This window comes from Podarcis bocagei (assembly GCF_964188305.1).
Source record: "Podarcis bocagei genome assembly, chromosome: 1".
NCBI classification, from domain to species: domain Eukaryota; kingdom Metazoa; phylum Chordata; class Lepidosauria; order Squamata; family Lacertidae; genus Podarcis; species Podarcis bocagei.
Genome location: NC_138125.1, coordinates 14,558,908 through 14,575,511, shown reverse-complemented (window position 1 = coordinate 14,575,511; position 16,604 = coordinate 14,558,908). Strand labels below are relative to the sequence as shown.

Genomic DNA, 16,604 nt, shown 5'->3' with positions numbered 1-16,604 from the left:
TTTGGAAGAGTACAGTGGTACCTTGGGTTAAGTACTTAATTCGTTCCGGAGGTCCGTTCTTAACCTGAAGCACCACTTTAGCTAATGGGGCCTCCTGCTGCCGCTGTGCCACCACGGGATTTCTGTTCTCATCCTGAAGCAAAGTTCTTAACTTGAAGCACTATTTCTGGGTTAGCGGAGTCTGTAACTTGAAGCATATGTAACCTAAAGCGTATGTAACCTGAGGTACCACTGCATATGAAAAAACACTGTTGCAAAGACAATATGTTGATATGCATAGACTAAGTTTGTAAAGAAAACAAGGAGACAAAATAAATCGATTATTTATAAAGTAATATTTAAAAGACACAAAATTAACATGACACTTAAGCATAAAGAATGTTGAGAACTGGTGGAGGGAAGTCACATGGGTGTAATTTTTTGGGGCATTGGGTATTGTATGTATGGTATGTATTGTGGATTTATCCCTCCCCCTTTTTCTTCTTCCTTTCTCTTTAATATTTGTGCTTAATTTGTATGTGAACAAGAATGAATGAATGAATGAATGAATGAATGAATGTGCATGGCTTGTTTCAAGGGTTCAAAGACTTTTAGGCCAGTTGTTATTTCCATTTGATGGCTGTGTATTAGGCTAAGCTAATAGGACGAATACAGCAGCAGTTTGTGTGTGTGTGTTTTAAAGAACATGGTAGTTCTTTAAAATAGTATATTTAAGAAATTCACATTAAGGGAAGACCAAGTGTGCTGCTAAATTTCACTGCTCTTTTGTTCAAGTTCCAATAAATATATTTTCTGCTTATTACCAACACACAAAAGTTTCTTGGATACAGTATGCTTGGCTAGTTGTGACAACCCAACTTGTGGAAGAGGCTGCACAGATCATACTTGAGGGCTTCATAGACTTTCCCAGCATTTGTTGTAATCATTCTTTTTGAAGGAATTTATTGCAAAACTGACGAACAGTTCGGCTGTGCTAATTGGAAGAGATTTATTGCGCTGCTGCTAAATGATGTAGCATTGTTTGATGGCAAAAACTGTATAAACTAGTACAGTTGGGATGCAATGGCATTGAGTGTGGCTTTTAGTTACCCCTTTCTCCCATTTATGTGTATTATTGATTTTATTTCACTGTTCAGGCGGTAATGGATTTATAATTAGAATACAGTCACAGTAATCAATGATGAGATTATTGGGCATATAAATAGAACTTTTGAGACTAAGGTGAGGTCATTTCCTGCTGTAACCAAGGATCAATCATTGGGGGGTTGTTGAGAATTTTTAAGTAGCACTTGCAAGATTTAAGATTGAAATGGCTTCAGAGAAATAAATCCAGACCTACTGCTTACTTGTAAAAAAATTCCCAATGGAAAGGATTGCTTTATATTTCTAGAGCAGGAGTGGGGAACATCTTTCAGCCCAACTCTACAAATCTATGATTTTAAGATTCTCTGATCATGGTAAATTAACACGATCCTAGATTTCTCCCCCCACCCCCGTCACTTACAAACTACGAATACAAAATCCCGAAATTCCTTTTTGAGTTTAGAGCAGTGCAGAAAGCAATTTGGGATACCCTGCAGTTTGGGAGGTCCTGAGAGTGCAGCTCACAGACACATCTGAACGTGCTTGCAGATGTTGGGCTTGTTCCTTCTCTGGATCTTGGCCAACATATGTATCCGGTTACATCTGGTAAGATAACTTGAGCAAGTATTGAACAGCTTGGATTTTGAACTGTAATGAGGAGGTTGGTGATGTAATGAAAGCGAGCCGAAAGAAAGCAAATGGCTCTTCCTGACAACCTTGGAGGTGTTTGCATTGTCCTGCCACCCAACCCACCCCTCCTCCTTTATCAGTAAGTAGAGTTAAACGACAAAAGCGGCGACAAAACTGGCGGCTGTGTATTTTTGTCTGCCTCGGATAAGTGATTCATTTTGATCAAAGTGGGTTTGTGGAAGCATATTGAGCAACTGGCTGAAGGAGCACTGTCTCAGCTCAACAAAAGCCGAATGTGTATTTCTAATGTGTGTCAGTAAATAGAGGTCAGGCAAGGTTTCTCCCCCCCCCTCCTAACACCCTCCCTAAAAAAAAAAGCAATTATAGCAGGTTACATTACTCCAGCATAAATGCTTGGGATAGAATTGGACCTGAAATGATGGTTAAATCGCTTTGAATGCTTTATAGGGAGTGATTAATAAATGGAATAAATACATGTAAATAAATAAGCTTTTTGTGGTTTATTAAACATGCATGCCACCCTTCATCCTAAGATCTCGGGGCAGTTCATTGCATAAAAATACAACCACAAAATACAGAATATCAACAACAACAACAACAATAACTCCCCCATGTTAATGCATGGCTATCTCATATTGGCATCCCTATCCCTGGAAAAGACCCTGATGTTGGGAAAGATGGAGGGCACAAGGAGAAGGGGACGACAGAGGACGAGATGGTTGGGCAGTGTTCTTGAAGCTATCTACATGAGTTTGACCAAACTGCGGGAGGCAGTGGAAGACAGGAGTGCCAGGCGTGCTCTGGTCCATGGGGTCACGAAGAGTCGGACACTGAACAACTAAACAACAAAATCTCTGTACCTTGCTGCCTGCCCACTGGGCAGGATGCTGCTTCATCCAAAAGTAACAGATACTCTAAAAGGAGAATTCTGAATTGGATGGTAGGCAGATGCACAGGGGAGCCAAAGCTCTTGCCTGCATCCTTCCTTATGCATCCTTGCCCGCCTCCTCATTTAGCAACTAATTGTCTCTGCTCTTCCCTGTCTCCCCAAAGGAGAGACAAGAAGAGAACAAGCGGATAGGAGAAAGGGAACCAGAGGCGCCTGCTCTCCTGTGTTGCCTGCCTGAGATCTTCTCCAGCTTTCTCCGAGGCATTTTCAGCAGAGTTCTAAAAGAGCCAGAAAGCTTAGCTTGGCTTTCACCTAGCCAGGTTGTGAGCAGCATGTGATGCGGGACATGTTTTGCTTAGAAAAGCCCCCTGATTCAGCCCCTCCAGGTAGAGCTGGGAGAAGCTTCTGTCTTGAAACCCTGGAGGAGAGCTGCTGCCAATTAGTGTTCCTTAATCTCGTGTCCCCAGATGCTGTAGGACTGGGACTCTTATCACTCCCAGCCATAGAATAAAAGAATTGTAGAGTTGGAAGGGACCACAAGAGTCATCTAGTCCAACCCCTGCCATGCAATAATCCTTTCCCAACATGGGGCTCGAACCCATGACCCTGAGATTAACCGTCTCATGCTCTACCGACTGAGCTAGTCATAGAATTGTAGAGTTAGAAGGTACACAGAGATGGCTAGCTGCTAAGAGACTGCAATCTACTCACAGAATAAAAAACTGACAGTGATCTACCCTTTTTGGGGGGGGGTTCAGGTCAAAGTTGCTGAGCTTTTTTTAGGGAGGAAAGTTCCATTTCTTTAGGGGTTCAAGGGAAGGTTGCTGAGCTTTTTTAAGGGGAAAGGTCGCTCACTAAAAGATTGCCAAGGAAACAACCAGCCTCACTGCAAAAGCTTCGTCTTCCATTCTGGGGATTGTGCAACCATGGAGTGCGGGGCGAGGGGGCAGGGACCGATTCTGTTTTACCACCACTGAGGAAAGGGAACCAGTGATCGACCGCGACCTACCAAAACCTCCCAGTAGATCGTGATCGACTTGTTGGACATACCTAATCTAGACCATGGGTACGCAAACTATGGCCCAGGGGCCGGATGTGGCCCAATCGCCTTCTCAATCCGGCCCGCGGACGGTTCGGAAATCAGCGTGTTTTTACATGAGCAGAATGTGTGCTTTGTTTAAAATGCATCTCTGGGTTATTTGTGGGGCATAGGAATTCGTCATCCCCCCCCCCCAAAAAAAATAGTCCAGCCCCACAAGGTCTGAGGGATAGTGGACGGCCCCCTGCTGAAAAAGTTTGCTGACCCCTGATCTAGTCCACCCCCTTGCAATGCAGGAATCTCAGCTAAAGCATCCATGACAGATGGCCATCCAACCTCTGCTTGTTGTTTTTGTTTAGTCGTGCCCGACTCTTCATGACCCCATGGACCAGAGCATGCCAGGCACTCCTGTCTTCCACTGCCTCCCACAGTTTGGTAAAACTCATTCTGGTAGCTTCGAGAACACTGTCCAACCATCTCATCCTTTGTTGTCCTCTTCTCCTTGTGCCCTCAATCTTTCCCAGCATCAAGGTCTTTTCCAGGGAGTCTTCGCTTCTCATGAGGTGGCCAAAGTATTGGAGCCTCAGCTTCGGGATCTGTCCTTCCAGTGAGCACTCAGGGCTGATTTCCTTCAGAATGGATAGGTTTGATCTTCTTGCAGTCCAAGGGACTCTGCTTAGAAGCCTCCAAGGAAGGAAGTGCTTCCTGAAGTTTAGTCAGAATCTCCTTTCTTGTAACTTAATTGGCTGGCTTAGCTAGTGGTCAGGGATGATGGGAGTTGTAGTCCAACAGGGTTTTTCTGGAGCCCCAAGGTTGAAGAAAACTGCTGTGGATAATCCTGAGCTAAATGGGCCAACAGCCTGAATCTTCAAGAGGCACATATAGTAGTACTGCGAATGATATTTTTTAAAACACTTGCAGTGTAGAAATAATAATAAAAGTGCAGAACTCTGTTTGGAGGGATGGCTTCTGTGGGATTGCTCTGTGGGTTTTATTCACCCGGGGCGCATCGTATACATAAAAGTCTGAGAGGTGCATGTTTAGGCACAGACAGCAAAGACAGTTTTCTTGTTACTGGGCCACAGCTGCAGGTACTAAAACAACTACAGAAGTGAATTTTAGTCATAAAGTGCCTCTTACGCTATTTTATAATGAGCCCCGATGGAAGCATTGTCAAGGAGCAGTAAAAAGTTTATGCTGGGAAATGTTTCCTCACAAAACGGCATAGGCTGTGCGCTTGGCATACTTTTTATGACGATCTTCTCGGTCTGTCAGGGAAGACTATTCCTTGGCCAAGTGCATATGCTTGTCTCACGCTAGCAGGGAAGGAGATTTTACAGCCTCTGGAATTACCCATAGGGAGTCTGATTTACGTCACATTTGTTCCCATTAATGGTGGTAGGTCATAAGAGTTTTAAGGTGAAATATGTTGAGGTGATGCCATTTATTCCCGTTTCATGCGCAAGCCGTCGTTTATGTGAGGATGCAAACTTGTTCAATTAGCTGTGGCTGTGGGGTGCTATATTAGCTTAAGTAAACAAAAGCTCTTCAGATTTGTATGCCAGGGTGCTAGTCGGAACTGGATTTTAAAAAAATCTATGAAAACGTAAACTGTTGGGCTTCTTTTCACACTGCTTATTCTGGACTTGCAGAGTAGATTCAGTGTTCTGAGGACTCTTTTCAGACTCTTTGAAAGAATCCAGGGATACCTTGGAAACTGATCAAGGACAACCCAAGACATTTTGCTCACTGGGCAAAAGGCAAGATTCTCCCTCCCTTTTTGCCATGTCATGTACAGAAATCAGCTGGCCTGACAGTTGAATCTTAACTCGACACTGGAACAGGACACTGTCCACATCACTTTTTTCCCAATTTACTGGGGTATTTTAAAAATAACAATTGTACACCATCTTAGAATCATAGAGTTGGAAGAGACCACAAGGGCCATCGAGTCTAACCCCCTGCCAAGCAGGAAACACCATCAGAGCACTCCTGACATATGGTTGTCAAGCCTCTGCTTAAAGACCTCCAAAGAAGGAGACTCCACCACACTCCTTGGCAGCAAATTCCACTGTCAAACAGCTCCTACTGTCAGGAAGTTCTTCCTAATGTTTAGGTGGAATCTTCTTTCTTGTACTGTAGTTTGGATCCATTGCTCCGTGTCTGCTTCTCTGGAGCAGCAGAAAACAACCTTTCTCCCTCCTCTATGTGACATTTGTTTACGGGCTGTATAAGATGCAGCCAACCAATGAAAATAAGGTAGCAGTGGCGTGTGGTCAGCACATGTAATGGCTTCCAGTTGTTTAGATCAGCAAGCCCTTTCTCATTATTGCCTGGTAGAAGGTAGCAGGCAACCAGCTTGACCCAGCAATCCAGTGTACCACAGGCTAGCTTAGGGAGTGTAGGGCAGGCTGTGGGGCAGACACAACTGCCCTCCAGTAGAAGGGTGTGGGCCAGAGGCTCATAAGGCACAGCTGGGCGTGAGGGGCCTGTGGCCCTTTCCCCACATTTGCTTACGTGAGATGGTCTCCTCACTCTGCCTAGTGGTAGGGCTAGCCATGTTTGGATTCCCAACGAGATGATCAGTCATGGCAGACTAGTTTCCTGAATGATAGCTTGCTCACATTATCATTTTTCTCCTGCAGTATTCAGCCTCAGGGGAGTGTTCTTCAACCTTAGGCCACTGGACTACAATTTCCACTGTTCCTGACCATTAGCTTTGCTGGTTGAGGCTGATGGGAGTTGGAGTCCAATGACATCTGAAGGGCATCAAGTTGGGGAAGGCTGCTTTAGAGCCCGGTCCTTTGTTGGGCTCCTTCTCTGGAAGAGTAGAGCAGCCAAGTTTCAGCAAGAAGTAGCCAGATGGGCTTGTGGAAAATGAGATGGGGTTTCCTGACATTAATTCCTGCTAGATCGCTTTCTGCCAATCACAAAGGCACCTGTCATCAGCTTCTGAACAACTAACACCCAAGTGCATCGTTGTATATTGCTTTAAGCCTTACCATCATGAGTGATGCCTGAATATTACATTGATTGACATGTAGTAAGTGCCAAAGATACAAGGAAACCCCAACGGCGGTTTCATTCCACATCTTTAATGCTGCTTCCTGCAGTTAGACGTGGGGTGGGACACGTCAATAATGGTTTCCCTTGTTCTGGGGCCAAGTTTGCTAGTTCCCACTTCCCCACTCCTGATCCCATCAAATGCAGGACCTCCTCAGAATGGCAGTGTGCGTGGGACAAGGATTAATATTGTTTCTCTGCGCAATAATCTCCTGATTCTGTTCACCTACACCCCTGCCTAGAAAACAACATCTTCCCATATTGGTTAAATGTGATCACACATTTAATGTGAGGTGTAGTTAGATCTCATGGCACTCTAATCGTGAGTTAAGCCATGAATCAACCCTCTAAGGTGGGCCACTCCAATTATCTTCTCATGAGAGATGGGATGGCAGGCCTGGAAGAACTCTGTGTGTCTTGAGAAGATCAGGAGAACCTTACTGGATTACACTCATCGGGTGAAGCAGCCTGTTTTCCACATGGTGATCAACCATATGCCAATGTGAAGTCTGTACCCAGGACACGAGGACAAACTCCCCATTGTTGTTCCTCAGTGACTGGGATTCCGAAGCATACTGCCTCTGACATCATCACTTGGTAGCTGTTGTTAGGCTCATCCACCATGAATTTGTCTTATACCCCTTTAATGTCACCAAAGTTGGTGGCCATCACTACATATTGTGCAATCCAATTCCATACTGTTTTCATTTCATTTCAAATTTATATCCCGCCCCTCCTTCCCAAGGAGCCCAGGGTGGCAAACGCACAAGCAATATGACATCTAAATACGATGCAGACTGGGGAAAACCTCTATTTAAAAGAGTTGGGAGAAGAGAATGGCTGCTCCATGCAGGGCAGATTTTGGCTTGTGTTTTGCCAACATTAGCCCTTCATGCCACATGGGCTGTGTGAAATTCTTTCTCTTGTCTGTCCTGAACAGAGAGGAAGGAAGGGCTTCTCTTTGCTCATTTTCTTCACGCCGTGAATAAATTTAGATCCATTCCTTCCTTTTTGGTTGCTTTAGACCAGGGCTGTCCAACTTCCAACAGACTGTGATCTACTCATACTATAAAAAAAACTGGCAGTGATCTACCCATTGAATTGACCATAGTTGTTGAGCTCACGGCTGATATGAGATTTGAACAAGGTTTTCAGGATGCACACAGGCCTGCATTTTATCATTCCTTTACTGCTACCCCGCAGTCATGTCCCAGGGAGACTTGACAGTCACCATGCGCCTGCAACCAGGGATCCGCAGTCTTATCACGCTGTTACAAAACCGTTGGAGAGGATTCTTCAACTCTGGGGCAGGGGGTGCCGTATTTAATTTCGCCCTCACTCTTGTCAGCACATGGCAAAACTTGTTTAACCTCTGACTCTAAGGGTGTTAATTGAGTAATTAAAGATTTAGTGGAGTGATATGGATCATCTGTAGATGTGTTATTTCGCTAATTAATTTATCTTGGCAAGCCCGAAACCATTTCCCCTCCTCTTTCAGCAATCAATGCACACACTCTTGCAAAAACCCCTTCTGTTGATACAAACTAGGCTTGTAGAACTAGGTTTTGTTCCTGGTGGTTGCTTGGGCATTGTTCTATGGGCCTGTGCATATTTTCGGCTGATGAAGGTATATCTGTTTACACTGAAGGTCAACAGGCCCCTTTGGAGGTTTGCAAAATGAAATAAGTTGCTTCACGTTGTCTGACTTACAAGGTCCGTGACTACTGTCTGCTGCGACTGGCAGTGACTTTCCAAGGTGCTTTGAACAACTTTCCCCCTTGTCTATTTTTATTAATGCCAAGGACTGAAGCTCTGGCCTTCTCCATGCACAGCACATTCTCTGCAACTGAGCAAAATACCGTTCAGATTTGCTTTGCACACACTAATGCAGTAATGTGTGTAGGACTTTTATCAATGACTGGGCTACTTCCTTAGGCCAATATCCTATGAGACTAGAGAAAGATCATACGAGAAGCATTTCTGCCCTACTATTGCATATGGTAAACAGGTTTCGTAGGATTTTTTTTGGCAATGTTTCAAAAACCTGGTGCACCTGTTTAGTCAGAAATGACAGTGGGACAAGAGACTATGTTGTGAATTGGCCTTTAGCTCAGAAGGTTCTGTGTGGATGCAAAGCCCGCTTTATGCTCATTACTTGCCTGAAGGGGGCATTTTGTAATTACTGGTGAGTAGGGGATCCTCTGGCATCAGGCACATGGCTTGTCGTTCATGTATTAGTATGCTTGTATGTTGTGGCAAAACCTACATGTGAGCAATCACTTTTGTATAGGCTTACAGATGACGGTGTTAACATGTGAATATCTGGACAGATGGCCCACACTGTGCCTGAATTTAGAGCACGTTTAATTTTCAACCTTCAAATTCCAAAAATGAGGGTGCTAAAAAGTTGTAACATGACTTGGGAATTCAAAACATATTTTGGTTAAACATAATTTAGTTTTGCTTGGTAAGTAAAATGTGTGTAAAAATGCACAGAAATCATTAAAAACGATTGCCAAAAATTATATTATATAATTATATTATAATAAGGCTGGAGCCAAGAGTAAGGCCCCAATTCCCAGTAATTGTGTGGTGCCTCCTTCACTCAAGAAACACACAAAAAGGGCTTATGTCTCTGTGCAATAGATGCAGAGCAGTGGATTTAACTAACTATAGAAAAGATCTAGCACGTCACCATAGGAGATGGTTGTAAAACATGATCTATAGCATTGTGGATTTTAAAGTTTGGTGGCATCCTGGGGAGTATTTAATTGCATTTGTGCTTCATTACAATGCTGTCTCTTTTTGCCTAAATTTATTTTAACTAATTAGTTTGAAATGTCAGAGTAGTATTTCAGACGGCAGAAACATCATCCATTACCATTCACAGAGTCGTTAACCCTAGCTACAAATATGTATTGTGGCATCTCCTCTAATTAAGCATTTTCTAAACGAATTCCTGGACTCTACTTTTAGCAGTCCTTCCTAAAAATAGTTTAAAAATGAATTGCATTGATCTCTACATTCGCATGAATAGTGTCTTGCACTGGGGGAATCAAGACAAAGGATGAGGTTATGAATGACTAGTAGTCGGAAGGCTATATGCTGCCTGCAGAATTAGAGGCAAGGCAGCTCTGAATACCAGTCAGTGGATAACAATACAGTGGTACCTCAGGTTACAGATGCTTCAGGTTACAGACTGTGCTAACCTTGGGTTAAGAACTTTGCTTCAGGATGAGAACAGAAATCGGCAGCAGGAGGCCCCATTAGCTAAAGTGGTGCTTCAGGTTAAGAACAGTTTCAGGTTAAGAACGGACCTCCAGAACAAATTAAGTTCTTAACCCGAGGTACCGCTGTATCAGGAGAGGGCTGTTCCCTCACATCCCATTGTCCACTTTGTGGGTTTCATAGGCACTTCTGGTTGGCTGTGGTGGGAAACTGGCTAATGGACTAAATAGGCTCCAGAGTGTTTTAGCCTGTCCTGAAGCTATGCAGACCCTGTTGTTGTTGTTGTTGTTGTTGTTGTTGTTATTGTTAATAATAATAATAATAATAATAATAATAATAATAATAATACTAAAAAAAATTTATTTATACCCCGCCCTTCCTGGTTCAAAAAACCGGGCTCAGGGCGGCTAACAACAAATTTAAAACATTTAATTGATGCAACAAAAAAGAGCATAAAATACAGTATAAAACATGAATAACAACAAATTCAGAATTCAAAAATCAATTTAGGGGGCTAAATTTAGTCCTATTTGGGCCAGCAAAGAGACCAGGGGAGAATTAGCTGTGGGATCCCAGAGCGGGTAATCTTCATAAAAAGGGGAGGGGGAGGGAAGGAAGGGGAATAAAAGATCAGACTAAGTTCAAATTAAAGGCCAGGTGGAATAGCTCTGTCTTACAGGCCCTGCAGAAGGAAGTTAAATCCTGCAGGGTCCTGGTCTCATGGGACAGAGCATTCCACCAGGTCGGAGCCATCACTGAGAAGGCCCTGGCCCTGGTGGAGGATAATTGTGACTTCCTTAGGGCCCGGGACCTCTAAACTATGATTATTCATGGACCTTAAGGTCCTCTGCGGGGCACACCAGGAGAGGCGGTCCCATAAGTACGAGGTCCCATAAATACATGTCCCGTGAAGACATGCAACGATGGCGCCAGGCGAGGCCTGTTCTCCTGTTGCCACCTTCTGAACCTCTCTGGGATGGAGGGACATAGAGAAGGACCTCGGATGACAAGCACAGGGTCCAGGTCTGATCATATGGGGAGAGGCAGGGGGTTGGAGTAGATTTGGTCCCTTCCAGCTCTATAGTTCTAAGTGGATAGACTTCATTGCGGCTGGAGAGACTATAGCTTTGAGGTTAGAAAGCCGGGCGGGAGCCGCAAGCATCATCTCTGTAGAACACCTCTGGTTTAAATAGGGAAGGGTTGTCTTAATGACCTCCTAGTGTTAATCACCATGCCCTAAATATGAATAACTAGGTATTTATATAACTGGGTGTGGGTTCTAAATCAGGTTGCCAGAACAGGCAAAGATCCATTTGCACACATGGCTTTGCAGGAGGTTAAAAAAATAAAATAAAAGTAGCTATCTCCTCTGAGAATGAAAACGCTTGTGAAAATGTGAGTTATATGAAACGTGGTGTGTATCTGTGAAGGCTTTTATATGTTTGTTTTTAGGTGTCTCTCTCCCCCAACCCCCCAAAAAAAGAAATCAATGTTTTTACTCGGTTCTTTTGGCTGCTCATGTGGAAAGATGCTACAAATGCGCCTGCTTGGTTTGTTCCTCTTAAAACAGATAGTGCTTGTAGATGATGCGCGGCTGAGAAATAATTCCTGACAGTTATAACTGAAGCAGATAAACCGTTCTGCCAGCCACCGAATAATGCCGTAAAACAAAAAGGGTTCTGCTTATCGTTTTCCATGTTTTCATGCTTGTCAGACAGTTTAACAGTGCATTACCTATAACAAAGGGTCTCCGTTTTATTCCTCTTGTCTGCCTCTGGTCATGGTTTTAACCTTGTCCAGCGATGGACCTTTGCCGACATGGCTTCCTTTTTATTGCTTATTATTGTGGCTGTGTACAGAATATAGGAAAGGCAAAACGGCTTGTCAGGCGGATGTGGTGGTTTGGGAAGCATCTTGCAGGACTATCAGGCTTAGATCAGGGCTAGGTGTGATGGGAGTTCAACAATATTTGGAGGCACACAGGTTCCCCATCACTGGTTTAGATGATCCATTCAAGTCACCTGATCCAAATCTTTGTGCTGGTAGGACTCCCAAGATCTGCTGATGTGGCCTTCCAGATAGTAGCTTAAACCCCCTTCCGTTCAAGTCTTCCATTCCTTTTTACTCCAGTCCTTCTCCCTCCCTTATCTCTTAACTGCTGCTGCATTGCTTTTGCTGCATTTGCAGCACCGAAGTGACCTCCCTGGGGCACAAGGCTGGGCCATAGCTGTCAACTTTCTGATTTGAAAATAAGGGATCAGCAGCCTCGAAAATAAGGGATCAGCAGCCTCACCTGTCCCAGGGACAGTCTTCGGGATATCTAACAATCCAGGATAGCAGTGGGAAGCAGCGGGAAATGGCGCTGGATTAAGGGAATTTCCTGCAAAAAAAGGGAACGTTGACAGCTATGGGCTGGGCAGTGTGCATGGAGGTCCTCAGTTGCCCAGGCGACAAGATCCTCCTTTCGGTCTCGCTGATGTGGTCCAAAGGAAAGCAGAGCACTACATTTGGCACCGTGGGTTAAACCACAGAGCCTAGGACTTGCTGATCAGAAGGTTGGCGGTTCAAATCCCCGCGACGGAGTGAGATCCTGCTGCTCGGTCCCTGCTCCTGCCAACCTAGCAGTTTGAAAGCATGTCAAAGTGCAAGTAGATAAATAGGTACCACTCCGGCGGGAAGGTAAACGGCATTTCCGTGCGCTGCTCTGGCTGGCCACATGACCCGGAAGCTCCCTCGGCCAATAAAGCGAAATGAGTGCCGCAACCCCAGAGTCGGCCACGACTGGACCTAATGGTCAGGGGTCCCTTTACCTTTACCTTTTACATTTGGCACCAGCTTGGCTGCAGGAGTTGCCGGAAAGAGGCATACAAGATGCCGTCCAACCTCCTTATGGACTGCTCTCTGGACTTGTGTAGGGTTTATTCCTTAGCCTTTTCTTCTCCGAAAGATGTCGCACAATGCAGTGGAGGTCTAGGACCAGAGTTTCCCTTCTCCTAGATGGGAGACCTTTTCAGGTTGCCAAGCCCCATCTGCTCCTTCTTTCCCTCTACAGCAGAAACTGCCTTCTTGACTGTTGGACCCACTATTGGCCTTGTCTTCTCAGTCCACCGGAGCCTAATTGTGCAGTTACAGTTGGAAATAGTATTTATTTTAGTTTAGTTTATTTGGGGAATGTCTATCCATTGTAACCGCCCCCAGAGCTGGTTAAGGTAAAGGTAAAGGGACCCCTGACCATTAGGTCCAGTCGTGACCGACTCTGGGGTTGCAGCGCTCATCTCGCTTTATTGGCCGAGGGAGCCGGTGTACAGCTAGGTGATGTGGCTAGCATGACTAAGCCACTTCTGGCGAACCAGAGCAGTGCACGGAAACGCCGTTTACCTTCCTGCCAGAGCGGTGCCTATTTATCTACTTGCACTTTGACATGCTTTCAAACTGCTAGGTTGGCAGCAGCAGGCACCAAGCGATGGGAGCTCACCCCGTCGCGGGGATTCGAACCGCTGACCTTCTGATCAGCAAGCCCTAGGCTCTGTGGTTTAACCCACAGCGCCACCCGTGTCCCTTTCCAGAGCTGGTAACAAACATACAAAACCAATATGAAACTATGCCGTAATAATACACTAAAAGAAAAGATAGACACTGGAAATCAAATCTGGGTAAGGTTCATGACAAAACCGACAAATACCTTGAACTGCCCCATAAAAATTATTTCAGTCACGGAAAGCTTGGTAAAATAAATGGGTTTTTAGTTGGCGTCGAAAAAGCCAACAATCTGCAGCAGGCGGTCTTTGTGAAACACAGCCTTGGAGTCATCTTTGATTCTTCCCTATCAATTTGATCAAGGTGTCTTCTCTCTTATTTCATGCCCCTTGTCAAAACCCACATCTTTAGTGTTTTCTGAACAGTCACCATCACTTCTATTGCTGTTTGATGCTGTCATCCTCCCTCATCATCCTTTGTCATCCTCTCTCATCATTTCATTTCCCTGACATCCTATCCTCATCCCAGTTCTGTAGTCTCCTGGGCCGGAATTGCCTAATATCTGTGTTCCACACAGCATAGCTACTAAATAAATATGGTAGTTATTTAGGTTGTAGTAAGAGATCTGAAGTCTCCCAGACAGGTAGTCATCCTGTCTTTTGTGGCTCATTCACACGGGTGTTCAACATGGATTTGAAGCTGCTTCTCTCTCTCTCTCTCTCTCTCTCTCTCTCTCTCTCTCTCTCTCTCTCTCTTTCTTTCTCTCTCTCTCTCTCTCTCTCTCTCTCTCTCTCTCTCTCTCTCTGCATCCACATGACATCCTCTTTATCCAAGTTGCAGCCCATACTAAATTCGGATTTTCCTGTCTGCAGATAATCCAAAAAGGGAAAGACATTCAGCATGAAATGGTGTGTTACCCAATTGTGAACGTACTTAAGCACATTGTGTGCATGGGTGTTTTTTATTATTATTAAAAAAAAACACCTGTGTGGTAATGTTTCGATGGGTATCATCTGTCATCATGGTTTCCACCAGCCCAAAGGGAAGGATGTGGCCTGTCCTTTTTCTACTGGTTGTTTCTGAAGAAACGTTCATTGTGGTTGTAGCTGTATTTTTAAAACCACTCATTTGAAGTGCTGTCGCACAGAACAGCTGTGTAAAAAATAATATGTGCACTTGCAGTTATGGGAGGTAGGAAAGGAAAAGGAGGAGGAAGGAAGTGACAGTCTTTCATGGGAGCAACTCCAAATCTATGCTAGTCTTGAAGCAAGATGCTTTTTAATGGACTGCTCTTTTGTGCAAGTTAGGTATATTGAAATATAATGATGATGATGATGGGTATATGAATGAAGTTAAATAAATACCCAATTGTATGCCCACAGTAGATCTGAGGTGGGTGGAAGTACTATTAGTCTTAGGTTAATATAATTATAACTCCCTGTTTCTAATTTTGCTTTTCCCTTAGGAGGCTACAGCAGCAGAGTGCGGAAGGGAAGGCTCCAATATTCAAGTCACCTCAGGGCAAAACAACTGTGACCAAACTGGCACCACTGGGCCATTGGCTTCCCAAAGTCTGGTCGCCCCGGCCGGCGTCTCTGCAGGGACTTCAGCTGCAGCGTCATTCTTCATAAGGTAGTTTTCACCATTACGATTTACATAGTTGCTCTTGTGTATGAAATGACCACAAACCAAGTGCTTACTGGGCGGTTGGTGTTGTTGTTGCAGATGGCAGCTCAGGCAGGAGAATGGGATCGCTATGAAATGGAAGCATGAACTTGCAACTTCTGCTGGGGAAAAAGATTGTGGGGTTGGGAGCATGGTGGAGTTGTAGCAGAAAAGGCTTGGCACCTTCCTTCCACCTCTTGCTTCTCTACTGGAAATCTCGCTTACCTGTGCCAGGAAAAGTGGGAGCTGTGTTTTGGAAGCCTGTACAAAGGTGCTTTCTTTTCTCATTCATTCACAGAGGTGTGTGTGGACAAACAGTAATTCTCTTTACACTAGGTGGTCTTGGGAACTGTAGCCCCATGAGTAAGGCTAGATATTTTCATAGCAGAGACTTAGTAGTGCCTTCACCAAACCATGAGCCCCAGTATGGCATCTGAGAACAACGGCAGCTAAAAAGAACAACAGAAAGCCCCTCTTTCTGAAACCCTGGAGAGCATAGACAAGGGAAGGCCCTCCAGATGTCATTGGACTAAAATCTCCCATCAGCTCCAGCTAGCATGACCAATAGCCAGGGGAGATGGAAGTTGCAGTCCAGGGTTTATATCCCTGGTGTATGTTGTTGGCATTCATCTGTCTCGAGAGACATTCAAGGGCGCCTCTGGGGGTGAAGTCAAACTGCTGTGTTAGCAGCACCAAAGGGACCTCCACTGGGCGCACGCCTGAGCAGAGTGCATGGAAGACCTGGATTGCCTAGATGACAATATTTCCCTTCTTGGCCTTGCTGATGTGCACCAAGGAAAGCAGAGCAATACATTTGGCACCAGCTTGGCTGCAGGAGTTGCCGGAAGGAGACGTACAAGGTGCCATCCAACCGACTTAGAAACTCCACTCCAAATTTGTGTAAGGCAGGGTTTCCCAGACTTGGGTCTCTAGCTGTTTTTGGACTACAGTTCCCATCATCCGTGGCCACTGGCCCTGCTGGCTAGGGATGATGGGAGTTGTAGTCTGGCCACAGCAGAAGACTCAAGTTTGGGAAACCCTGGTGTAAGGTGTACTCTTTAGCCTTTTCTTCTTCTGAAGATATCCTGCAAGGTAGCAGAGGTTTCAGATCAGAGCTTTCCTTCTCTGGTGGTATGGTCAGTGCTGAGCTACAAGGACCGAGTGATCTGCTTTGGTGTGAAGCCGCTTTCTGTGTTGCCATCCACTTCTCTCTGTAGCTCCTGGGATACCTGATATTGCCGGGTTCCAACATTACTCCCATGGACTTCTCTTTTTTGTTCTTTCTCACACTGATTCTATCTTTTGTAGATAGTGCGGACAAGCTGTTGCATAACTTGGGCAGATTTTGCTTTGTTATGCTCAGTGAAATGTACGCAGGCTGCATTTGCATATTGACTCAAGAGTCCTTGTTTAAAAGTGGTTGCTCAACTTCATCAGGCTTAATTATGCAACACTCTTACATTTAACTTTGATATTTTTACTCATTAGCCTCAAGAGGAAGCGTGTAGT

At 44.8% G+C, this 16,604-nt stretch overlaps 1 protein-coding gene across 4 annotated transcripts in view; it reads left to right on the top strand.

The window, feature by feature from the left end:
* Window positions 1-16,604, top strand: part of KIF26A (kinesin family member 26A) — a 161,998-nt gene that overhangs the window by 83,501 nt on the left and 61,893 nt on the right. For all 4 annotated transcript variants that reach the window (XM_081190984.1, XM_081190985.1, XM_081190986.1 and 1 more), the window contains one exon: window positions 14,896-15,062. In XM_081190984.1, the coding sequence (XP_081047110.1) occupies window positions 14,896-15,062 (167 nt within the window). The remainder of the gene's footprint in view (window positions 1-14,895; window positions 15,063-16,604) is intronic.